This window comes from Equus przewalskii, chromosome 22 (genome assembly GCF_037783145.1).
Source record: "Equus przewalskii isolate Varuska chromosome 22, EquPr2, whole genome shotgun sequence".
Taxonomy (NCBI): domain Eukaryota; kingdom Metazoa; phylum Chordata; class Mammalia; order Perissodactyla; family Equidae; genus Equus; species Equus przewalskii.
Window position 1 is genome coordinate 20852902 of NC_091852.1, and position 26886 is coordinate 20879787.

Sequence of the window (26886 nt, forward strand, 5' to 3'; positions counted from 1 at the left end):
ATGCGGTTAATTATGCAGCCCAGATCTTGGTGGTTCATAATTAAATCTACTCTGTTGCTTCCATCCATCTTCTGACTCAAGTAGCTCATTATCTTTATGAAGCAGTGCATTAACTCTTCTGGGCTTTTTGCTTATCCAAGCAGACATTTACATAATTCAACAGGCATCCCGTCCAGAAAGCGTATGAAAGTGCCAAGTGATGCCTGATGACTCCTTGTGTCTCTCCTAGTTTGGCGACTTGCTGTTTGAGGAGGAAGTGGAGCAATGTGCGGACCTGTGTCAGCGCGTGCTGCACCATTGCAGCAGCAGCATGGACGTCACCCGGAGCCAAGCCTGTGCCACCCTCTACCTCCTCATGAGATTCAGCTTTGGAGCCACCAGTGTAAGAGCTCAGACCAGTTGGGTGACCCAGAATCAACAGAGAAAGTCAATGCAAAGCATTGGTTGAGGAGAAGGTTGCAGCATTGCAGTTTACTTCCTGTCCTGTGTGAAGAGAACAGTTGAGCATGTAGATGGATAGTAGGTTTTGTTTGAATTTGCATCCAAAAGTGAATATCAAGACTGGTGAACACAGTGGTTTCCGTCCACGTTTCAATAAAAAAAATGAATAAATATATGTAGATTAAAAGTTGTCATCTGTGGGAAAAAATACAACAGGCAAGTTAAGAATTCAGAAGGGTTTGTCCTGTTTCTAAATTCTGATTGACTTGTGCTAGAATGGCTGGTGGCAAAGAATTTGAAATAATCAGTCTCATCTAGACCTGAGTTCTAATCGAGGCTTAGAAGCCTTTTGGAGTTCATTTATTGCAGGACAGTCAACCTCTGCTTTAGTTTTTCTAGGCTTTGGTGTGTTCTTTTGGAGTTTACATTTGTGGTCATGTTCATGAGCATGCTCAAGTCGTATTAAAAGCTTAATTGGCCCATGGAAGAAAGACAGGGTCCTCAGAATGTCTCAGGCACAACTATTTAAAAGTTTTTAGGACATTCCTCAGAGGACTTAGGATAGCTATATTTTTCCAGGGGCCTGAAAGGAAAGGAGAAACAAATTCACTGCCCGCCTGTAGTCCAAGATCTCAGAAATCCTGGCCATGGAGATCCTATTCCTCTTTGCAGTTTACGTAAAGTCCCAAGAAGAGGAATCTTAGCACCAAAGGAGACATCCTGTGACTCAGCTTTGTAGGAACCTTCCAGCCGTGCAGCATGGCTGCAGCCCAATCCTCAATGAAAATTTAAAGAGTTGACAGATTTATGTCAGAGCAATATCCATTTAAACCATTTAAACAACAGTATGAATCTTGTGCAAAGTTTAGCTCATATTTCATTGAGAGAAAAGAAATAATTGAGACTGGGTAAAAGAAACGTTGGAGAGTTATTGGTGTTCTGGCGCTACTGCCTTCAATTGTCTACTAGCTGAGTGCCTCTTATTTGTTCCTTCTTCTTTTTTTCCTGACGCAGAACTTTGCAAGAGTGAAGATGCAAGTAACCATGTCTCTGGCATCTTTAGTGGGCAAAGCACCAGACTTTAATGAGGAGCACCTGCGAAGGTCCTTGAGGACGATTTTGGCCTATGCAGAAGAGGACAGCGCCATGCAGTCCACTCCTTTCCCCACCCAGGTAGACTGAAGAGCAGCCTTGTCTCATGCATGGGTTTGGGATCAATTATAAACTTGTATGTATATGCATATATATGTGTATATGTATAATACTAGATAATTATAGATAAAATGTATAACAATTTACATACGTGGTTATATATTCTATAAATTATATTAATATACGGAATTTATATTTATATATAAAATTCTGATGTATAATTATATAATATATTATCGTGTATATTGTATGGAACATCAGTGGAGGTCCTAAGCTGCCTCCTACTTGATGTAAAAAGCCCTGATGTTCCAAGAGTACACTTTAGGGCTTTTCAGGTTGCAAATAACTGACACTAGTTCACAGTAATTTAAACAAAAAGGTTTTGGAGAGGGAAGACACTATAAAGATTCAGGGCTAATTCATGGATCCCAAGGGCCAACTCACATCCGGGCCTCAGAGGCGCCTAGCTCTGCAAAGGTGAAGACCACGTAGACTGCCCTCTACCTGCCACCTCTCCTTGCAGCCAAGCCAGTCCACGGTGGCCCCTTGAAGTTTCAGTGCAATCCTAACTCATTCCCGTGGACTACAACCAACTTGTTTGGGGGCATATGCTTTTTTGCAGGTGGAGGAACTTCTCTGCAATCTGAATAGCATCTTATATGACACAGTGAAAATGAGGGAATTTCAGGAAGATCCTGAGATGCTTATGGATCTCATGTACAGGTAAACTTTTCTGATGCAACCAACAGGGTATCACTTGAAGGTCTAGGGTTTGCCACTGTGGAGGTCTTATTAATGTAATTATCACAGGCAGCGTGGGCACACTGTTTTGGACAGCATCCAAAACTGTATATAGAAATTGGTGGAAATGAATTATTCAGAGTAAGTTGATTCATGTACAAGTTTTCAGAAAGATCTCCCTAATTTAAAGTGAGATAGCTTGGGGCCGTCCCTGTGGCCTAGTGATTATAGTTCCATGCACTCTGCTTGGTGGTCCAGATTCACAGGTTCTGATTCCGGGCATGGACCTTCTCCACTCATCAGCCATGCTATGGTGGCATCCCACATACAACGCAGAGGAAGACGGCACAGGTGTTAGCTCGGGGTGAATCTTCCTCAAGCAAAAAAAAAAAGAGGAAGATTGGCAAGGGATATTAGATTAGGGTGAATCTTCCTCACCAAAAAAAAGAAAGAAAGTGAGATACCTATTTTATAACTCTGTCTTCCACTTCTTGTTCTGATATGATGTCATAAGAAGGGTAGTACTTTTGTCTTCTGTTATTTTGAGGGAAAGGAAAGGAAGAAAATTACTAAAGATCTATTAAAATAGAAATCATTTTGTCAGGTCCTTTTTTCCCTCTAAAGCTTAAACTAAATGTTATTTCTTGGCATCCAGCACACCCTAGACATAAGACTAAAACAGCTGAACTGATAAATATTTGCCTTTTCTCTCATTTTCTGAACACGTAGGCAAAACCCTCAGGGAGAAAAAATTTTTAGAAAAACAAGTGGCCATACACAAATAGTGTTATTAACCATTTGTCCTTGAAATTTTCTCAATCTGTCTTCAGAATTGCCAAGAGTTACCAGACCTCTCCTGACCTGCGGCTGACCTGGCTCCAGAACATGGCAGAGAAACACACCAAGAAGAAGTGCTACACAGAGGCCGCCATGTGCCTGGTGCACGCGGCTGCCTTAGTGGCCGAATATCTGAGCATGCTGGAGGACCACAGCTACCTGCCCGTGGGCAGTGTCAGCTTTCAGGTTGGGGACAAGTTCAGTTTTTCCTTTAGAGCAGTGGTTCTCGACTGGGGGCAATTTTGCCCCCCACTGCAAGGGGCATTTTATAATCTCTGGAGACATTTTTGGTTGTTACAACTGGAGGTGGGAGGGGATGCTGCTGGCATCTGATAGATATAAGCCAGGGATGCTGCTAAACATTCTACAATGCATAGGACAGCTCCCACTACAGAGGATTGTCTGGTCCCAAATGCCAATGGTGCCAACGTTGAAAGAATCTGCGTTAGTGTATTCATTATATTTGCCTCTTCTTATAGTTTATTTTCTTGGTTTGTCTTCTTTTTAATTATTGTTTATAATAAATGTAGAGTCGATAGGCACTTTAGATATTCCCAAACACTTTCACATCCATGACGTCATTTGACTTTCCCCATCAACCAGTGAAGCAGGCAGATAGGGAAGGTATTATTACTCCCATTTCACAGGTAAAGAAACTGAGAGGGCAATTTTTCTAAGGTCATTTAAACTCTTTCTCAAAGACTTGAAGTTGACAGGTGTACTGACAACCGTGAAAGTATTTTCCAAACATGGGAGAAATGATTTCCCTCGTGGTCTGTTCCTTTGATTACACTCCCCAGCTCTATAGTATCCCACTCTCTAATCCGGAATCAAGAACCACACTGACCTGGGAAGGGAAAAAAGCGGCTGAATCAATACTTTCTTAGGATAAGCTGAATATGACCCATAGTTAGCAACGGGAAATTGTCTGCCAGGCCTGAAAGTTGGCTTAGGCCAGGATGCTCAGTGGCCACTTGGACTGTTTTTGTTGACTAGTTTAATACAATCTTTAGAGAAAATGAAAGTTTTATGGTACTTTTTTTTTTTAAGATGGGCACCTGAGCTAACATCTGTTGCCAATCTTTTTTTGTTTTTTTCTTCTTCTCCCCAAAGCCCCCCAGTACCTAGTTGTATATTCTAGTTGTAGGTCCTTTTGGTTGTGCTGTGTGGGATGCCACCTCAGCATGGCCTGATGAGTGGTGCTAGGTCTGCACCCAGGATCCAAACAGGTGAACCCTGGGCCACCAAAGCAGAGCCTGGGAACTCAACCATTCAGCCACAGACCAGCCCCTATGAATACTTTTTTTAAAGAGACATAACCTGTAGAAATGACCATCCCTGAAACCTTGAAAATACAGTCCAATATAGAGCCCTTTTCAAGCCAGACTTGCAAAGTCATTTACAAGTGTTTGTATTATTCTTGTTTGAATTTACATGACTGACCTTATAAAAGGGTTTGTTCTTATTATTGTCTTTTGACACAGTTTTGTGATGCTGTGTGAACCAGAAAGAGAAGACAATTCAAAGTAGCTTTCCCAGGCTTAGAGAATAAGCCACTCAACTGTTACTGGTGGGGCCAGGAGCTTCTGATTTCCTAGAATACTATTTACCTGCCAAGCTGGGTATTGCTCATATTATTAACTCCTCCTCTCTTATGGTCTTCAGTAACAACAATATTTATTCTATCACTTCATTCTCAGCAAATAAATTTTATTCTCAATTCAGAAATGTTTGTTATAAAAGCCAAAATGAAACTCTTATCCAAAAAGCATAAAAATATCACATCTGATTTTGAACCTCATAAAAGTGAAGAAAGTTATAAAAATCATTTTAGATGTATCTGCTTCTTTTATCGAACTTATTTTGGCCATTTGATATTATCAAGGATCAATTTTGTAAGTGCTACTCTTTAAATTCCCGGAAAATCTTTAGGTTTATCACTTAATGTTGAATCTTCTTTGTTTGTTTCATTAACTGAACTATTTCTTAGCATTCTTTTATGACTTTTTCCAAGTTACTATATTTTATTTGTAATATGTTTACTATAAGTACTATATTTATATTTATTTTATCTATTAATGGCATTTCATTATTGACTTTCATTCTTGGTAAACTTGAAAATTCTAATTTCACCTAGAATTCAATTGATTTGCTCATAATAAGTCATGCCAAGGTGAGATAGAATAGTTATTCTAGAGCCAACAGGAAGGCTCCACATTGTTCCCATCTGGGGGCACATAGCTCTATTTTTTCATATATTTATATCCATTTATTCATTCTTTTAGATGATATTTATTGAGCGTTTATTCTGTCCTCATGACCTCTACATTCTAGCCAGGGAGAGTGATGTCATATAATTAATTATTCTCTTCCTTATTCAATTTCATTTATGATAAATGCTATAATAAAAAGGCACAAGATACTGTAAGTGTTTGTAATGCGACCCAGCCTGGGTCAGAAGGATGAGGAAGGGGAAAGGGAAAGAGAAGGAACTGTGAAGTGTGAGGTCTTCATGACACACAGAACATGGCGAGTTAGGTGTCCTCAGCTACAGAAGAGAAGCCACATTATGTTGATGCTTATGAGCCAAATCTTTTTGGAAATGTATACTTGCAAGTGACAGAATACCTAACCCAGACTGACCTCAGGTAAAAGTGAATTTATGAGCTTGCATGAAGGAGGTGAGCCTGGAGTAGCACCTGCCAAACTGGACCTAGGGGTCCAAACAATGTCATCAGACCTCGGTGTCGTCATCACTTCCTGTCTCTGCCTTCTGTTATGTTAGCTTCGTTCCTCACAGGCTTCCACATTCACTGAGAAATATTTAGGTTTACATATTCCCAGATTCAACTTTAGGAGAATAGAGAGATGCCTCATTTCTAGCAGTTGCAGAGAAAGTCTCAGTGCATCTTATTGGTTCTGATGGGATCATGTGATCATCCCTGAACCAATCATAATGGCCAGAGAAATGCAATGCTCTGATTAGCTGGGCCAGAGTTGAGGTCCACACTTGGAGTTATGGATGGTTCCCCAGGAGGCCTTACTTTGTAGAAAGATGAAGGAATTCTGGGCAGCATTAACAACAGATGTCCAGTATTGATTTCTTAAATGCTGTGTGCTTTAGTGTTCAACCTTGTTCTGTTCCAATAACATTGAATTTTTGGAAAAGAATTACAAACTGGAGATAAATAAATCAGTGCAAGGAAAATAACTTTGAGGCCACTGAATTCCAAGGAACTGAGATCGTTGAAATTCTATGCCCCAGAGTACAATATTTATTCCACAAATGTAGATATGGCTACATTCTCAGATATTGCTGTTAGTTTTACCTCCCTAATTCTGAAGCCAGGAAAGTCTGCCCAGGATCTTTTTCCTCTAACTACAGCTAAGAAGGCTACATAACTTCAATGTGTTCCTCTACGTGTAGAAAATTGCATACAATTCTAATAGTATTTATTTCTTGGGTTATTGGATTCTTCTAACTGAAGCTCTTGCACTGTCTGTTATCTCCAGTTCAGAAACATCATAATAGAAAGACCAGGTTTGGAAGAAAGACTGGCCACAAAAGATTCTGAGAGCCTCCTATATTCCTAAAACTGCTTTGCAATATTGGATGTGAAGATATAGGACTGTGACAACTCTCTCTTCCTTGATGCTAAGGTTGATTCACTTGATCTTGATCCAGCCAGGCCAGGAGGCAGACAGATTTTCCTTCACAAGTTGACTGTGGTTGATTGGTAGTGGCTGACTAGAGTACTATACTAAGAAGAATTTTGAAACTATATCCAAGCTTCAGGGGAAAGAGTGCTGTAATTGGTTAGTTATGCCTGCCATGAGTGCAGGAGTAGGAAGGAGTGGTATGTGTGCTACCTGTTTGTAATCCATAAACTAGGAAGGTTTCCCATTTCTTTTATGCTCCATATGCATTTCTTCCACAGCTGTGAAATAGGTCAAAGAAAATGACTCTTGACTTGTCAAGACTATGAGAGTCACTGCCAGGGCCAGAGCTGGGGTGAGGCGAGTGAAGCATGGAAGCCACAGAATTTAAGGAAGCACTCATTCTCGGGGTCAAGCAAGTTCAAGATCACCAGTTATAGACCCGAGAGGGAGTGCCTCCCTAAATTTTGTGCCCTGGGTTTCTCATTTGGTTCCCCCAGCCCTGGCCCTGGCCACTGCATTCTCTGCTAGAGACTTTAAATCCTATGATTTATGTAAAGTGAAAGTCTATAGAAAGAAACAAAATGTTGTGGGGATAAAACAGTAACTGCGGCATTGCCATAAACATTTCCATAAAGACGACATTGTCGTTTGCTGTTGTCACATAATATGGCTGTTCACCTGAAAGTCCAGGCAGTGGTAGCAACTACTTCACAGGAACATCACTCAGCTGGTGAAACAAGGAGTCTGGTGAACTGCTAATTGGCCTTTGCCTTGTAAAAACCATGACCCCTGTTGGATGTCCCTTAGGTCATTTCACTAAAGTGACTTGACTGTTGTTACATTGAGGTGAGTAAGTCTCCTTCCTAATAGTTAAAAAAAACATTGTGAGTTTTGAAAACCAGTTGCTCAGCGCGCCCTTTCACAATGAATGGCAGCCAGAGCCTCTTCCGGGTGGAACTGCAGACCTTGTGTAATCACGGGCTTGGTGTGGATCTTTGAACGTGGGCTTCTGCATCCCTACTTTTGGGTTCTTGTGGTGCTTTTTGTTAGACTGATTCCCCAGTTCTCTGGGCTTATCCTGTGATCTCTTTCAGAATATTTCTTCCAACGTGCTGGAGGAGTCAGCGGTCTCTGATGACACCCTGTCCCCTGATGAGGATGGTGTGTGCTCCGGCCGGTACTTCACCGAGAGTGGCCTGGTGGGCCTCCTGGAGCAGGCCGCGGAGCTCTTCAGCACGGTCAGTGACCACAGCGGGTCCCTGGCCTCTGACGTCCGGCTGAACTCCAGTGCTGTGAATGCCCTTCTTAACAGCTCAGCCAGCCCCGCTTCAGACAACACGTGCATGGGTGTGCAGGGCAGGGGGTGGGCCGGGAGCACTTTGATGTATGCAAATTGTGTCAGCTCTCTGAGAGAGATGAGAAAGCCTTTCATCAGGGCAATATTCTGGTTTTGACTTCATGCTCATTGGCTGGGCAGCAGTTTCACAGTATTATTTTCATTTAATAGGGGTGGAAACGAAGCCACAGAGAGGTGAAATGGCTTGCCCAGGGTTACACAGTAAATGATGAGACATGTTCTCATTCCCTCATTTTCCCTCTCATAGAGAAAAATATTGGGGAGGAGACACTGGGAGGAAAGGAAGGAATAAATAGACAGCATCTTCCTTCCTAACAACTAAGTAATCCCCAGGATGGTCACAGAGCAGGACCAGCTCACAGAAATGTGGGAGCGGAAACCACTGAGCTGCCCCTCGTTAACCTAAGCTGGGTCTAAACACTCCTAATAAGGAAAAAATATATAGATTAAGGCAATGAGATTCAGGGCAGAGGAGAAAGTCCCTTGTCTGTTTTCATGTTGATAATCTCTCTCCTCCCTCCCATTTTAAGCCAAGTGAATACTTACCACTTCACTATATTTAGCTGATCCAATTTTGTTTTCACTCTTATAGTTTTCCTTCTTTTCTACTTTTCATTTCCAAGTTTCCACCCTTCACCCCATATGTATTTTAATTACTGTTTTAACTATTTTCTCTCTCTTCTTTTTTCTTTTGTTTTCCTGTTTTCCATTTCAGGATTTAGAAAAAGTCCAGTATATGTTCATTTTTCCTAAAATTTGAGAAAATGAACTAATTAGAATCCTACTAACTCTTTTCAGGCATACATTAAACATCTGGCTACAGGGAGACCTCTGATGACATTAAATATTATATAACATTAAATATTGAATATGAATTTGTTCTTAGTCCCTGCTGCCAATCTCCTGTCCTTTTGTCCTCCATGAAAACCCTTTTCCCTACTTATCATCATCACACAGGACCATGTAGCATATGTCTAGTTCAGTTTGAATGCCACAACCATCCCAAAGAAGCTCAGACATCACTCCTGCTCTGTAAAATGTTGTGATGCCAAAAATGAATCCATTCTCTACCTCATAGTGAACTCTGGCTGCTCTTCTTAAGTTTCCAGTGGATTAAATTCTCTTTGATTTTCTACTCCTCTTTCCAAGGGAGGATTGTATGAGACGGTTAATGAGGTCTACAAACTGGTCATCCCCATCCTGGAAGCACATCGAGACTTCCGGAAGCTGACTTCCACGCATGACAAGCTACAGAAGGCCTTTGACAGCATCATTAGCAAGGTAGCCGGGGATCCTGGCCAATAGGTCCTGTTACCTGGCAGCAGGTGACCCTGTGGTGCTTGGCCCTCCTTCCTCTATAGGGAGTGATTTCCCTTGAGCACATCATTGCTGTAGCTCCCACCTACCAAACAGAAACGGGCTGGGAATAGACAGAGGACCAGAATTCAGACTTTGAAAGAAGGCTACTTGAATTACTTTACAACCAGGAAATGTGAGAATCTTTTAAATTCACTTAAAAGAAGTCCTAGAAAGCTTTCATGGAATTCCTTTTGTTATTATTTCCAAAGCTTATTCCCATAAACATTACATGTTTAAAAGAGTGATTTCTCTTTAAATTAGTCATAGGAATAAAATGCCTTATCACACAACAATAAAAGACTCTTGCCCTTTGCAACCCAGTGGATCCTCATGAATTACATAACTAAGGAAAGGTTTTCTTGTTTTGTTCATCAGGGTCATAAGAGAATGTTTGGAACTTACTTCCGCGTTGGTTTCTATGGATCCAAATTTGGAGATTTAGATGAGCAGGAATTTGTTTACAAAGAGCCTGCAATTACCAAGCTTCCTGAGATCTCTCACAGACTAGAGGTAAGAAAAGCGATTCTGTGCTTGACATTGCATACTTTACAAAAACAAGTTAGAGTGAGTCATTATGAAAAAACTGAAGCGTCCTGGATTCATCATTGATCTCTATATAAATTTTTCCACATTGCATTTATGATATGAAGGTTTTAGGTGAGATCACGAGGTAAAGAAAGATTTCAATAGTTTTCCCCTAAGATTCTGTGCATGCTTGTCAAAGGTTGTAAATAATATCATGAATACTTATTTTCAAGACCATCCACAAGTCAGTCAATCTCATCTGCTTTCTTATAACCCTCTCCAAATTTTAGCAGCAGTTTTTCCTCTTGAAGGTTATCATCTTGACTGTGAAGTAATCTGGCCAAATTACCAAATGACCCCTAGAAAAAGCTGTGGCCATTGTTTTGGTGTCACTGGACAATAATCCCACTTCTGACACAGAGATGCTCCTGCTGATCCAAGGAGCGCCCTCTTGGGATAATCAGAGTCAGTGTCCCATCCCATGGGCTGGCAGCCCAATCCAACCTGCTGTTTACATTTGATCCATAATGTAGCAAATGTAGCAGAAGAGAGCAGCATGTTCTTGGAGAAAAGGCAGGAGAAAAAGGGAAACAGCATAGAGAAAACAGAAAAAAAGACACAGACATTGAAAGGGCCAAGCATTATGAACTCAGGAGGAAAGTCAAGGGATGCTACCAAAACGAAACCCTCTCAGGCTGAATATCTGGGGTCCTCTGAACTGCTGACAGTGATTAACCGGAGACTCACTCCTTACACTTTCTTGCTATTGCTTTGAATTTATGCCCTTTCATGGCTGTAAAACCTAAAACATATTGTTGCCAAATTGCTCCTTATACTACCCATCCACACTAAGTAAGACTTGAATCCTTACTTGACTCAAAGAACCATGGCCCAGGGTGGTTGGGTGACTTGCCCAAAGTCATTCAGCTCATGAGAAGGAGAATTAGCAATTGACACCATGTCACTTGGTTCCCCACTATCGTTCTCCCTGCTTAGAAATAGAAGTATATATTTTGTCTTTCTGTGCACTGTGGTTTCTCAAATTATGGGAAGCCTGGTGACCTTCAAGTTCCTAGGGTAGAGAAAGCAAGAAGTTAATAGTGCCATACCCCTGGAGCTGCTTCAGGAAATATGATGACGTTGGTTGAATTAGAGGCAGGCGTCCATATTATAGGGAAGCGTATATCAATTTGCATGCTGGACTTCCTTATATTTTTATTTTTGTCTCAGGAAATGCTGACCTTGCCTCATGAGCTCAGAGGAACTTTCCATAATCAATGAGCAAATTCTCCCGACACTTGTTCCAAACTTACGCCTCTTCTGAGAGACAGAGTTACATTATATTAAAATAACCTTTATAATCATTTGGTTCCTCTCACCTAGGGATTTTATGGTCAATGTTTTGGTGCAGAATTTGTGGAAGTGATAAAAGACTCCGCTCCTGTGGACAAAACCAAGCTGGATCCAAACAAGGTATGGGGAAATTTGCAAAAAATAACCATCCGGCTCTGATTCCCTTTGTCCTACCCCAAGAACATAAGATGACCTCCTTTGTCTGGGCTCTCCAAGTCGTTTAAATGCAGCCAGACTTTTTTGTCTAGGGTTCAACTACTGTTTGGTTAGATCTTAAAGAAACCATACTCAGAAGCAGGAACTGTAATAGAAGCTACCATTTATTAAACACCAACTGTGTGCCTGGCATTCCTTTAGGCCCCTTACACACATCATTTCATTTCATCCTTCAACAGTCCTTTGAAACAGGTGGTGTTCTTCCTATTTTACAGATGAGAAAACTGAGGTATAGAAAGGTTAAGCAACTTTCCAAGGTCATGCAAGTGTCAAAGCCAGTACGCAAATGAGGTCTGTCATCCTCAGACCCTTAATCACTGCTCTTTACTGGCTTTCCATAAAAACTTTAAACTCTCAATTTAAAACATGTTAAAAGATGCAGACTTCTCACTGACAGCGTTTGGTGGTACCCTTCTTTAGGCTGCAGGTGTTCCTTCCAGCCAAGGGCAGGGTCGCTGTGCTGTTGGGGGAAGGATGGAAAAGGCTTGGCCTTCAGTGTCCTCACTTTTCACATGAAGGCGTATTCTGTCTCTCTCTAGGCTGGGTGTAGTACAATACAGTTCTGACACTCACCACCCAGAGTTAGTGTCACACTCCACAAAATGCAGGCCCAGTCCCCCACAAGACTGCCCTCACTTCAGACACCAGCCTCAAGTGGGTCCCCCAAGCCACCCACACTTCTGACCAGACAGCTGCAAATTTGGGGGTTCCCACGGTACCTTTCAGGTTATGTAACTCACTAGAATGACTCACAGAACTCAGAAAAGTGCTATACTGACAATTACAGTTTAATGATAAAGGGTACACGTAGGGCAAGGTCTGGGAAGGAGCCCAGAGCTTCTATGCTGTGTCATTCTGGAATCCAGGCATGTCACCCTCCAGCAGGTCAATATGTTCACCTACCAGGAAGCTCCACTGAGCCTCGGTGTCCAGAGTTGAATCAATCAGGGTAGGCATGACTGATGAAATCATCAGCCACATTATTCAACTCAGTCTCCAGCCCCCTTCCCCTCCCGGAAGGCCAGGCTAGCCCAAAGTCCCAACTCTCTCATCACATAGTTGGTCTTTTTGGTGACCAGCCGCCCCATCCTGAAGCTATCTAGGGACCCACCATGCATGATTCACCACATTAGAGTAACAAAGAGAGTCCTATCACTTGGGAAATTCCAAGAGTTTTTGAGGCTCTGTGCCAGGAAACAGACAAAGAGTAGATATATTCTTTATTATACCGTGGGGGGATGCCTTCCTGCTCAGTCCACCTCATAGACAGATATGTTCATGAGAGAGCTTTCTGAGCTGCTAAAATAATGCAAGTTCAAGGTCTTATTAAGGGCTGGGGGACAGAGGAGCAGTTGCCATCTGGCAGGCCTGTAAGAGGAAGAGTCCAAACTCTTCTCTCAGTTCTGTCCTCCAGGATATTAAGAAGATGATGCAAGGAAGGGAGGAACTGGCCAAATTTAAGAGTTTGTTTTTCTACATATTTCAGAAGACTTGCCCGCTTTAGACACATTCCCTAGTCTAGGCTTGAAGCAGTAACTGTGGTAAGAGCTGAGCTGAGCTTCAGACAGGAATGTTTGAGGTCCTTGAAAGATAGGATTGGCGGTGTGCCCACAGTGATCTGTACACAGCTGTGTAGAGTCCCAGGGACGTTCCTGACACAGGGTGCTCTTTTCCCCTCTTTAAAATCCCCAAGGGAGGCTGTGAGAGTTTTAAATGAGAATCTGAAACCAGAATTACAATCAGATTTCATCACACTAAATAGTGCCTTACGGTCTGAGGTCACTGACCTCACCCATCCATTTCAGTGGGTGGGGGTGCTGCAGAGTCTATGGTCATTGTCATTCTTCTTCTTTTTTTTAATTAAAGATTGGCCCTGAGCTAACATCTGTTGCCAATATTTTCTCTTCTTCTTCTCCCCAAGGCCCCCCAGTACATAGTTGTATATTCTAGTTGCAGGTCCTTCTAATTCTGCTATGTGGGATGCTGGCTCAGCATGGCCTGATGAGTGATGTTAGGTCCGTGCCCAGGATCCAAACAGGCGAAACCCTGGGCTGCCAAAGCAGAGCCCACAAACTCAACCTCTCTGCCAAAAGACGCGCCCCCCCCTTTTTTTTTAAAGAGGCCTTCTTTCTTAATAAATGCCCTTCTTCATAGTGTATTTGTGTGTGCACATGTGTGTGTGCATTTTTTTAATGAGGTACATGCAGTAAAATTCACTTTTTTGGTGTTTAGTTCTTTGAGTTTTGACAAACATATGTAACCACCACCAGCACCAAGATATAGACAAGTTCCATCACCCCCAAAATCTTTCCCCATGCCCCTTCGTCATCATTCCCTCCCTCTGCATTCAGCCCCTGATAGTCACGGATGTGTATTCTGTCTTGGTAGTTTTCCCTTTTGCAGAATATATGTAAATAGAATCATACAGCCTTTTGAGTCTGGCTTCTTTCACTTAGCACAATGCATTTGTTATTTATTGCTTTTTATTGCTGAGTAGTATTCTCTTGTAAGGATCTACCATAATCTGTTTATCCCTTCCCCACTTGAGGGACATTTGGCTATTTCTCGTTTTTGTCTATTGTGAATAATGCTGCTATAGACATTTGTGTACAGGTTTTTGTGTAAACATAAGTTTTTATTTCTCTTGAGTACACACGTCAGAAGGGGAATTGCCAGGTCATATAGTCAGTGTAATTTAACTGTATAAGAAACTGCCAAGCTGTTTTGTCAAGTGGTGTACCATTTTGCCTTCCCACCATCAATGCATGAAAGTTCCCGCTGCTCTAATCCTTGTCAACACTTGTTATTGTCAGTGTTCTTTAGTTTAGCCATTCTAATAAGTGTGCAGTGGTCATGGTTGTTCTGAAAAGGAAAGTCCGTCTCTTCTGAGGAGCAGTTTGCAAACTTTCATACCAAGTTTCAGTCGCATCAGTTAGCTCTGTGAGCAGGGGACCTGACTTCACACAGACATACTCACCTCTCCTTCTCGCACTCGTTTCTCTCCCTGGGGGTGGAGAGGACAGACGGCTGATGGCGAAGTCTCACCTGATGCTCTCAGCTTCTGTGGCTTTTGTGAACTCAGAGGGGCGGGGCTGCTGCGTGGTTCCAGCACGCCTCCCCAGTGTGTCCTGGGTGGTGGTTTGCAGGCTAGCTCATCTCCTCCTCTCCCTGCCTTTTCCCCCTCAGGCCTACATCCAGATCACTTTTGTGGAGCCCTACTTTGATGAGTACGAGATGAAAGACAGGGTAACCTACTTTGAGAAGAATTTCAATCTGCGGAGGTTCATGTACACCACCCCCTTCACCCTGGAGGGGCGGCCCCGGGGAGAGCTGCACGAGCAGTACCGTCGGAACACCGTCCTGACCACCATGCACGCCTTCCCCTACATCAAGACCCGGATCAGCGTCATCCAGAAGGAGGAGGTGATGGCCCCAGGGGAGTGAGCTGGGGACTGAGGCCGCCACTGAATGAGTGGGCCTGCGTGACCTCCCGGGGCAACACACAGACCTCCTTCGTGCTCCTTCTTGGCAGACTGGAGTGAAAATCTAAAAGGGCCACTCTTGAAATACAGCGATAGGTGTTATCCTCTCACCCTCGTGGTGCCAGAAATCCTGTTCAGGCAGCTACATGTTTTATAGCACTACTTTATATGTAAATATTTTATATTTTAAAGTTATATCTTTAATAGAAAATATTTACGTAATTTTAATATTTATATTTTAATGGTATATCTTATGAAATATGTATTTAAATTTTGAATATTTTATACTGTCTTTTTACATATTTAAAAGCTTACATATTTAAAAGGTGATACAGGCATAGCTGTTAATTATTAGAGACAGGAACAGCAAAGAGTAGCTCCAATGAGTCGGTGGTGGTGCACTGGAGGAAGGGCACCATGCACGGTAGAGAGGAGGCCAGCTGACTTCTGGTCCCAGCTTCCTCCTGTGGCTTTGTGCAAGCCACTTATCTTCATTCAGTTTCCTCATCTATCCATTGGCAGGAAAGATCCCTTTCTCTTCTCTGGTTCTATGTAGAGTGCAAGACTTCTAATCCATTGTAATGAGACTGACCAAGAAAGTATATCAAGGAGCCAGCCCTATGGTGTAGTGGTTAAATTTGTACACTCTGCTTTGGCAGCCTGGCGTTTTGGGTTTGGATCCCAGGCGTGAACCTACACGCTGTTCATCAAGCCATGCTGTGGTGACATCCCACATACAAAATGGAAGATTGCCACAGATGTTAGCTCAGCCACAATCTTCCACAAGCAAAAAGAAGAGGAAAATTGGTAACAGATCTTAGCTCAGGGCCAGTCCTCCTCACCAAAAAAAAAAGAAAAAGAAAGTATCCCAAGCCACAGAGTCACTCAAAATTAGACATACTATAAACATTTTATTTTTTAAAAAAACATAGATGTACATTTATTTGTCATTCATTTTATATAGGGCCTCAGCCTTCTCTGTGATTTTGGGTTGGCTGGTCACAATTAGCATTGTCTTGCTTGTATAAACCCCACCCATAATGCATTGTCCATGATTACCAGTTTTGGTTTCTATAAAGCAGAATGAGAGCTTAAAGATCTTTGTTAAACAATGGGAGAGCAGAATCCTTCTGGATTTTTATTATTTTTTTGCCTCTAGCCTTTTACAGTTGTCTTGCGCACACTTAATATGACAGGAATCTTTATAGCAACTCACTTTCATGACATCTAGCCCAAGCATTCAGTGTGGTTTTCATAGAAACAACTCCTTTTCTTTCCACACCTGTAGTTCATCAGTTTATGCATTATTTAATTAGATTAGGTCATTAAAATAACACGTATAGCATGCATAATCAAGTTGGTGAACAAACACAGATAAATTATGGTGAGTACACACCTCATCGGGCAGGAGCAGAAGTCCCATCAACAAGAGTGTTGAGCAACCACATCAGAGAGTGGGGTTCACAGAGAGCAAAGAAAGCCTGAATAGTGGCTCAGTCAAGAGGAGATTGGTTTAGAAGGCATCTGCTGTGTTCTTATTGTTTTGGACTTTTGAACACTAGGACATGTAGGCATAGCACAGAAAGAAATTCATGGTCCCAGTAAGAGTCCTCACAATTTTTCTTGGCCATCGGTAGTTCCCTGAGAACCTCAGTATATTAGTTGGCTGGGGCTGCCACAACAAGGTACCACAGACTGGGGGGCCCAGACAACAGAAATTTATTACCTCACAGTTCTAGAGGTCAGAAGTCAAAAATCAAGGTGTCAGCAGGGTTGGTTCCTTCTGAGGGCTGTGAAGAAAGGATCTGTTCCAGGCCTCTCTCCTTGGCTTGTAGATGGCCACCTTCCCTCTATGCATGTCTCTGTGTCCAGATTTCCTCTTCTAATAGGGACATAGGTCCTATTGGATTAGGTCTCATCCTAATGACCTCTTTTTAATGTGGTTACCTCTGTGAAGACCCTCTCTCAAATAAGGTCAAATTTTGGGGGACTGAGGGTTAGGAATTCAACATATGAATTTTGAGGGGACATCACTGCACCCATAACATTCAGGAAGGACCATACCTCAAACCACCAGAACTTAGCAACTAGTAGATTGACCCTTACAAGAATTCTATTTACTAGGAATTCACCTTAACGGTGAGTTGGAGAAGGCACACACGTTGCCAAAAATCTTGTTTTATGGTGGAAGAAATTATTGGAAGAATATCTTCAATATTATGGAAGAAAATATTGAATGCTGTACTTCCAATAGCTTTCCCAATTATAAGTTGAGTAATATGTTCAATAATAGGAAAGGAAAACTAACAGTGTAGAAAGGACATGGATTTTGAATGTAGACATCATTTTGATCAAATTTTGATCTCCCTACTTACTCCCTGTGTCATTTTGTGGCACTTAATTAACCTTACAAATCCTCCTTTGAGTATAAAATGGAGAGAATGTGGACATTGTTTAAAGGAGAAAATAATAAATGTATGTAAAGTTGCTGGGACATAATAAGTTCTCAAAAAATGTTAAGCCCTTCCTTCTTAACCTATCCAGATTATTTGAAGTTACTCTGAAAGCCTCCTTAGCTGCTTCTTCAAATCCAGGTGCCCTCTTCATCATAGCTCCAGGTTTGTCCACGGCTTATCAGACCACGCAATAATTTCCCTGCATTTGTGTCTCATGTTCAGTTTGTTTTGACACCAATCGAAGTTGCCATTGAAGATATGAAAAAGAAGACCTTGCAGTTAGCAGTTGCCGTTAACCAGGAGCCCCCTGATGCCAAGATGCTTCAGATGGTGCTGCAGGGCTCCGTTGGAGCTACTGTAAATCAGGTGAGCAAAAGCAGCCAGTGGCAGCTCCTCTGGTTCTTGGTACTTTGATTTTAATTATATGTCTGCACCCTCCCTCCTGGAGGTTGATGAGGAGTCTGATCAGCACACAAGTGATGTTCCTAAACTTAGACTGAACACTTGTGAGGTTTAGAGGACTTTGAGGAGGCCTCTTCTGCTTCATGTAGCAACCCAAGGTAGAGAAGAAATCCTGGAGATGAGTGGACCATGTCTAACGAGTACCGTTTTCTTGGAGAAGTCTTCACTCGGCCCCAGACCTGGCAATATGATCCAGATCGGGGGTCCTGTGGAAGAGGGCTTCATCGTGCCCAATTTAGGCAGAGTTGTTGCAGGCCTGGAGACTAACTGAAGAATGCCTGTAGGAGACAGGGGAAACGTCTACAACATCCAAGCCCTGGGTCAGTCACCAAGGAACCCAGCATGCCAGTGGCCTTGCTAACCAGGAGTGACCTGAGATCAGGCTCCTTAGGCCACTTAAAACTAGACTGGACCTTCTCAGATCTATTTGAATCCTAACTCCCAAGCTTAGCGTGCAACTAAACCAGTCTCAGATGGAGGGAGTGCTAGCTTAGTACTCTCTGTTCAGTGTGCCTCCTTAATTTCAGAACTAGGTCTGCTCTTGTCCACCTCCACACTCAAAAACTCAGTGAGTACCATGACTCTTCCCTCGCTCAGCACAACTGGACGCCCCTGCAAAAACTTGTGTCTATGTAGCATCAAGGGAACAGAAATAGCAGAGAAGAAAAATGACTATTATATTTCCAAGACCAGAACATATTAGGAAGCTTTTGCTTTTATAAGTTCCTTCCATTAATGAAAATGGAAGACTTTCTAAAGGCACAACCATGGACTACCTATGTACTATCCATATATCTGACTCAAGCCAGCATGAGTTACACAAAATGGTGCTTGCCATTTGGGCAACTAGAAAAGTGAATATGAATGGATGGATCAAGACAATCCCCATTTTCAGAAAAGCAACTCAAAGCACATTTTCTTTGATGTAGTAGTATTACCTTTATATATGAAGGAAAACCTATTATTAGTATTTAATTAAGAAAATACATCTATACTTCTGAGTATTCTTCTAAAACTACAGACTCCTCCTAAGGAATCAAAGTTTTCCTGAGATGTTCAAGACCCTCCTTGATTTTTTGTTTTGGTCAAACTAACTTCAAAATTAAATGTTCAAACTAAAAAGTCACTCCAACATTTTATCTCAAGTAATTTAATTTTTTTCTAACGTCAGTATTGTTTTTACTTTTTCCATCAGGGACCACTGGAAGTAGCCCAAGTATTTTTGGCTGAAATTCCCGCTGACCCAAAACTCTATCGACATCACAACAAGTTGAGATTATGTTTTAAGGAATTCATAATGCGGTAAGAAGGACAATGACTGGGAATTCAGTACAGCTGTGCTTCTCAAAGTGTGGTCCCCAGATCAGCAGCTTCAGCATCACCTGAGACATTTGCTAGAAAGGCCAATTCTTAGGCACCAACCAGACCTACGGAATCAGACTTTCCAGAGGTGGGCCCAGCAACCTGTGGCCTAACCAGCCCTCCAGGGGATTCTGATGCATGCTCTAGTTTGAGAACCCCTACAGTAGAGCAGTACTACTTACAGTCCTGATACATAGCTTCAACTGTAAAGTGCTCTCATGTTCACCATCTCACATGTGCGTCACAATCACATTGTGAAACAGGTATTATCACCATTCTCGTTTTAAAAAAGAGGCAATGGAGGTTCAGAGATGGGAGGTGATTTTACTTAAGGTCACACAGCCAGTTAGTAGCAGAGTTGAGTTCAAACCCAGGTCTTGTGAATTGAAATAGCCCACACTTCCATCCACGTACTGATATTCCACTGATGTGTAAGAGTCTCAGAGGCTCTTGGCATTGGCAGTCTTTGTAATTTCCCATATCATGCAAGAAGCTATTTTTGGAAATGTAAAGATAGACACTGCCTCAAATTGGGAGATAAAGGCAAGATTCTAAAACTGGGCTTTTTCAAAGGTACCATCTCTCTGGCAGTTCCCATTGTCAGGCAGCCCTCATTTCTGCCCATGAATTGTGCAAGGGAGCTGGCTCCAGGAGCAGCCTGTCCAGCCTGGATAGGAAGCCAGTCTTTGGGCAATGTCTTGCAAGCTATTGCAATACCAACAGGTATATTGGGTCTCCTGTGGCCCTAAAAGGAATGATTATGAAGAATGTGATGGCATTTCATCCATAAGAGAGAAGGACATCAGAAAAATGTGTACCAATATTTCTTTTCCTGCAGAACCTTGGAGCAGCATGTAAAATATGGGAACATACTACAGATGGGGATAAAGTAGGCTAAAAGTTAGAGTTTGCTAAATTCAGTGAAAACTCATCAGAACGCTAGTTTTGGGTGAGGTTAGAGATACCTCCTCCTTCACACGCTTTGGTGAGATGGATGCAAATTTGCTGTGTACAGAGACACCCTTGGTCCTGCAGTAAATCGCAGCTGCTTAGTTATAAGGAGTGTCCATGTGGGCATATGCACACATACATGCACACAGATTATGTTTATTAATGTTTTGGTATTTGAATTGTTTCCTGTATTTGCTAGCAATTCTGACATTACACAAAAGCTAGATTTTCTTTAGTAAATGATGCATTTTCATAGAACAAAAGGCTAGAAAAGTATTGGGGAATTTTTAAAGATCTATTTACTTTCCACACATCTTCAATTAAAATTAGTTATGGTTGAAGGTCCCTGAAGTTGGCAGTGGCCTGGGCCTCTCTGGCCCTCTGAAAGGACCTATGAAATGTTTAATGAGCAGGTACTATGACCCAGGTATGACATTAGTTGTGGGAATACAGGAGCTGGGTGTGCCTCTGTTCCTGACAAAAGGATACATATCTGCATGGCCAAATAATAACACAAGGCAGCACAGGCTAAGAACTGTTAAGAGTGCACTAAATATGGGGCCGGTCCCGTGGCTGAGTGGTCAAGTCTGTGCGCTCTGCTTCGGCAGCCCAGGGTTTCTCTGGTTCAGATCCTGGGCGTGGACCTGGCACCTCTCATCAGGCCATGCTGAGGTGGCATCCCTCATGCCACAACTAGAAGGACCCACAACTAAAAATACACAACTATGTACCAGGGGGCTTTGGGAAGAAAAAGGAAAAATAAAATCTTTTTAAAAAAGTGCACTAAATATACGGTTATAGAGTTCAGAAATCTAAATAGTCAGTTGCAGGCTGGAGTGGCTGGGGAAGGCTTTGTGGAAAACATGACTTACACTTCATCTTCAATATATAGGTGGAAGAATGGAGATAGCGGGAAGAGGGAGCCATTACTGGTAAAGTGACCGACATGACAAGACTCAGGCCGGGTGTCCACAATGCCCCTGGGCTCCTCTGAGTTGGCAAGAGCAGCGTGTTCTCGTGAACATGCTAGGACAAGGAAGAAAGACAGTAGTGTTGGTAAATGGGGCTCTGAATAGAGTTTAAATGTAAAAGGAAGCTTGTTAAGAGAAGCCGTGATTTTTCTTAGTTAAAATGTACTTATAAAATCATTACTGAACACACATTTCTAATTAGCTCTAGCCCCAGGACAAGTGACTACAAAGAGGACTAGGGCTGAGTCAAACTGTTCCAGGCAAGACACCTAACCGGCAGCAGGTTTTCCAGGGATGGTCCTTTAACAAAGTCATGCACTAGACTTTGGATGGTGATTCTATCTTTCTCCCCAGATGGCCTGGAAAAATACTGGATTTCCAAAAGCAAATTCACCATTTAAAACATTCTCCAACCCTTCTATTGTTGATTCCCATGGGAAATCAGGCTATCAAACCAACTTCTCAACTGCCAGTTGGGGTGCCCCATTATTCTAGGAAAGCCACAAGAATATCTATCAATGCTTCTCAAACGTCACTGTGCAAACAGATGACCTGGGAATCTTGTCAATGCACATTCTGATGGAGCAGGTCTGGGTGGGCCTGAGACTCTGCATTTCTAACAAGCTCCCAGGTGATGCTGATGCTGCTGGATGGGGCTGAACTTTGAGGAGAGGCTGTAAAGCTGCTTGATTGCCTCCCTCTCACATGTTCTCTTCTTCCTCACCACCCCCCGAGTGGCGTAATCCCTCAGGCCATGCCTTTTGTCACTCACCTCTTTTTCCTTCGCTTTCCTCCCTGCAAAACAGCAACCGTGCTCTAACTGCTTCCCTCTTGAACTGACTATAGATGTCAGTTCATTCATTCATTCAGCAGTCACTTACTGAGCCCATACTGTGTGCCAGGCACCGGGCTACACACGTGCAAGGATGAAGTCCCAGTACAAATGGGACAAGGCTATAGGCAAACCATGCTGCTGCTCACTGTGTCACCTCCGAGGGCAACTAGAGGTTGACTTCCCTTCCACTTTGTTTCACATAGATCACAGGTGGTGGGAGAGATTGTGGTGAAGTTTGCATAACTGTATAAATCCGCTAAAACTCATCAAACTGTACACTTGAAATGAGTGACGGTGATGGTCTGTAAGCTAGACCCTCAGTACAAGCAGGTGAGGAAACCTTCCTTTCCCCGTTGCTTAACTGCTTCTCAAGTCCATTAAAGTTACAGGTTGTTAATGACTAGGGTGAATTTTTTTTCCCAGCAATTTTATTGAGAACATAGTGGTTTATAACATTGTGTAATTTCGGGTGTACATTGTTATTTATCAATTTCTGAATACACTTTATGGTGCTAACCTCTAGTAATCTAATTTTTGTTCGTCACCATATATATGTGCCCCTTTGTCCCTTTCGCCCACACCCCAACCCCCTACCCCTCTGGTAACCACTAATCTGTTCTCTTTAGCCATGTATTATTTATCTTATACATATGAGTGAAATCATACAGTATTTGTCTTTCTCTGTCTGGCTTATTTCGCTTAACATCATACCCTCAAGGTCCATCCATGTTGTTGCAAATGGGACAGTTTTGTCTTTTTATGGCTGAATAGTATTCCATTGTATATGTGTGTGTGTGTGTGTGTGTGTATATATATATATATATATATATATATGTACACCACATCTTCTTTATCATTCATCAGTTGATGGGCACTTGGGTTGCTTCCACATCCTGGCTATTGTGAATAATACTGCAGTGAACATAGGGGTGCATAAGTCTCTTTGGATCACTGATTTCAAGTTCTTTGGATAAATACCCAGCAGTGGAATAGCTGGATCATATGGTAGATCTATTCTTAATTTTCTGAGGATACTCCATACTGCTTTCCATAGTGGCTGCACCAGTTTGCACTCCCACTATCAGTGTACGAGGGTTCCCTTTTCTCCACACCCTCTCCAAAACTTGTTGTATTTTGTCTTGGTAATTATAGCCATTCTGACAGGTGTAAGGTGATATCTCATTGTAGTTTTGATTTTCATTTCCCTAATAATTAGTGTTGTTAAACATTATTTCATGTGTCTATTGGCCATTTGTATATTTTCTTTGGAAAAATGTTCATATCCTCTGCCCATTTTTTGATCGGGTTGTATGTCTTTTTATTGTTGAGTTGTATGAGTTCTTTATATATTTTGGAGATCAACCCTTTGTCGGATAAATGATTTACAAATTAGTGTAACTATTTTGTCAAGTTATTTGCGCTGTGAATTTTCTCCCCCAGCCCTGCTCTCAGACAGCTGCGGTGGCGCAGGGGGGGAAGATATCTGGTGTTGAACAGCTCTCAGGTTTTCTCTGGAGTGAGCTCCCACTTCTCAGCAAATTTGGGCTGTCCGTCGATAAGCCCAGATTTCCAAGGCGAACACAGTGAGCCTTGCAATGCTAATTGCTAATACTGGAAATATACCCTTGCCAGGTGCACTGAGCTAGGTCCCGCCGCTGGGCAGTGGCCTTTCTGACTCAGCTGTGCTGGAACCAGATACAGCCATAACGAACCTGGCAGGCTGACCTGCTGCGGCTGATGCTTATCCAGCCAGGCCTGGGCTCTGCAGATGGGTGCCAAGTTGGGACCTCAATCCCTTCCTGCCTTTTGCTGAGATAAGAAAAAGCGCCTGACGGTTTCAGAAGCCAAGATGGAGAGAGACAACATTCTCCTTCCCTCCTCTGCAACCTGTGCCAGTTTTCTTCTTCTTGTGTTTCTGTCTTAGTCAGCGTGGGCTGCTAGAATGAAATACCTTAGACTGAGTGGCGTGAACAACAGACATTGATTTCTCACAGTGCAGAGGAGGAGAAGGCCAAGATGAAGGTGCCGGCAGATTTGGTTCCTGGGGAGAATGCCCTTGCTGGCTAGTAATGGCCACCTTCTCACTGTGTCCTCACACAGCAGAGAGGAAGAGGAAGCAAGCTCTCTGCGATTTCTTCTTACAAGGGCACTGACCCCATCATGGCCTGATTTAAACCTAAATTCCTCCCCTAAATACCATCACATGGGGGTTAGGGCATCAACATGTGAATCTTGGGGACACATACATTCAGTCCATAACATTACCTGCACTTTCTTCTTCCTATAAAGACTAAATGATTTTTAAATTCATTTTTATCTTTAAATAAGAGAGCAGTAGGCAGACGCCATCACAGGCTGCCTTTAAGAGAAGCAGTTTCGGATGTCCCCTGACAGGGCTCCACTGCACGTGTGGTCAGAGTCAAAAAGCAGGGGATTGAGGGGTGGTGCGTTTAAGCTGGAGCTAAGGTCTGTGAAGAGGCAGGAGAGGGAATTTGCTCAAGTGGCCAAAGGAAAACCAAATGCGCATGGAGTAGGTGGAAAGAGAAGCAGTAGGTGGAAAGAGAGCTGAATATTTGGTGGGAAAACAAGATCTTAACTATCATGAGGGCTGGCTCCGAAACAGGTCAATTGTGGGGACACATGAATGACTTTTGTCACTTTTCCAGGGTCACAGAGACCTGTATTAGTGGGCCAACGACGCTAGACAGAAAATTGAGAGCCCACCTTACACACACGCATGGCTCTTCTGCCTCTTCATGCCCTCTGCAATGATTTTAGAGAGAAAAAACCCCATTTCTGTTACAGTGTGATTCCATCCTCCTCTCTTGGGCCTCTCCCTCCCAACTCTCTCCAACAAGCCCTTGGTCCTCAGGGCTTGTCCTTGCCCTCTTGCTTTGGGAAGGGGGCCCCGTGCCCAGGGGTTATTGGGACTGATACCAAATTAGAAAATATTATACAATCACTGGAACCCCAGGGCTCGGCGACTCTTCAGGACAGAAGCCCAGGGCCTGGAGGAGGTTGATGCCAGTGTAACGTGAACCAAGCATGAAGGACTAGCCTAGTCTGATCTGGGGACCCCCTGCCCCCCGCCTGGGTTCTAGTGTGTTCAGTAGGCCCTCAGAGCCTGCTTCCAGGTGTCAGATGTGAGACTGGACGCCTTCCCAAGCCCGTAGCCCAATCTGGCCCCACTCCCTTCCCACATCTGGCCTTAAAAGGAGGAAAAAGAGCCACCGTACCTTCCCCCAGGGAGGCAGCCACACAGGCCCCACCAGGGGAGGTAGAAGTGGCTCAGGGGATGGCAGGAGGGCCCAGCCGCCGAGCTCCTGGGGTGCCCCACAGTGCTGTGCACTCTCGGTCTCACGTGCTTCCCCATCTGCAGTGACGGGGGCACACTGGACAATGGGCTGTAACCCCTACTTGGCTCCAGGAAAAGCAGGCAACATTGACTGGGCGGCCCTCCCCGGTGGCAGTGGCTCAGCTAAGTCCTCACACACCTAACATGGTTTCATCCTCATAAACCCGTTTTATAGTGAAGGAAGTGAGGCTGAAGGAGGTTATGATTAGCCCAAGGTGACACAGCATATAAGTGGCAGAACCAGGATTTAAACTAGTCTTCCGTCGGGACAGGCTGCCCTTGGGATCTGGGGTTTGGTAGAGGTCAGGCTGGGAGCGAAGAAATGAAGGGGACAAGGTTAGAGAAAGCCACTGGAGTGTGCCTGGCGGAGGTGGCTATGCCCATGGACTCTAACATCTACTGCAGCTCTTCCTGTGGGGAGGCCAGATATTCCTTTGGTGTCTGGCTCCCAAATAAGCTTTCCTTACCTTAAGGGCCTGGAGCATATACATGACTCCCGTCATGGCGGAGGGGGGGGGGGCCAATTCCTCTCTGTCAGATTCTCCGCTCATTCCAGTAGCCATGTTTTTCAATGGACCCTGAGTGGACACTTGCTAGAAGGTTATCAGGATGAAGCTGAGAAAGGCAGAATACTACAAATTGGGGCGAGACCAAGGCCATATGCCTGAATTTTAGCTAGAAAGGTCAGTGCCCTCCGTAGGCAGTATTTGTGGTGTTGGGGTGAGGAGTGTGGGCTCTTGAGCCAGGTTGCCTGGGTTCAGCTATCTACTCTGCCTTAATTAGCTGTGTGACCTTGGGCATGGAGCCTCAGTTTCCCCAACTGTAAAATGGGAACAATAATGGGAACTACCTCTTAGAGTTAGTGTCAGGATACAATGAGTTAATACACAGAGCTTAGAATAGGGCCTGGCACATACTTAACCACTACGCCACCAGGCCAGCCCCTAGAGATTGTTTTATTTGTGGGTTGGGCATCGCCATGATATCTCCAGGGTTCTTAACCATTTTTTTCATATTTTTAACTTATATATCCCTTTAGTGATTTCCTTAGATCTGTTGTATAATTCTTTCTAGTTCTCTAGTTGTATCTAGTTGATTGTTTAACCTGTCCGTTGAGATATTTCTCTTTGTCTTAGTGACTAGGTTGTAAAGGAAAGAGACTTAACAATCTGATTTCGATATAGAGACTGTCTGCCTCTCTGAGGTTTGTACCATAAGATGCAGTGGGGCTGCTGCGACATTGGTCCGGGAGTACCAGGATCCTGGACTTCCATCTGACTCTGCTGTGTGACTCTGGACAGGGCACCTCACCTCCTTCATCTTAGTTTCATCAACTATGAAAAACAAGGGACTGGAATATAAAATCTCTCA

The 26886-nt window shown here is 43.2% G+C and overlaps 1 protein-coding gene across 3 annotated transcripts in view; it reads left to right on the plus strand.

Moving 5' to 3' along the window:
• Window positions 1–26886, plus strand: part of DOCK8 (dedicator of cytokinesis 8) — a 206393-nt gene that overhangs the window by 174804 nt on the left and 4703 nt on the right. For all 3 annotated transcript variants that reach the window (XM_070590602.1, XM_070590603.1, XM_070590604.1), the window contains 11 exons: window positions 230–382; window positions 1456–1614; window positions 2216–2316; window positions 3165–3357; window positions 7926–8069; window positions 9338–9469; window positions 9923–10057; window positions 11456–11545; window positions 14828–15064; window positions 17802–17945; window positions 19237–19343. In XM_070590602.1, coding sequence (XP_070446703.1) covers window positions 230–382; window positions 1456–1614; window positions 2216–2316; window positions 3165–3357; window positions 7926–8069; window positions 9338–9469; window positions 9923–10057; window positions 11456–11545; window positions 14828–15064; window positions 17802–17945; window positions 19237–19343 — 1595 coding nt within the window. The remainder of the gene's footprint in view (window positions 1–229; window positions 383–1455; window positions 1615–2215; window positions 2317–3164; window positions 3358–7925; window positions 8070–9337; window positions 9470–9922; window positions 10058–11455; window positions 11546–14827; window positions 15065–17801; window positions 17946–19236; window positions 19344–26886) is intronic.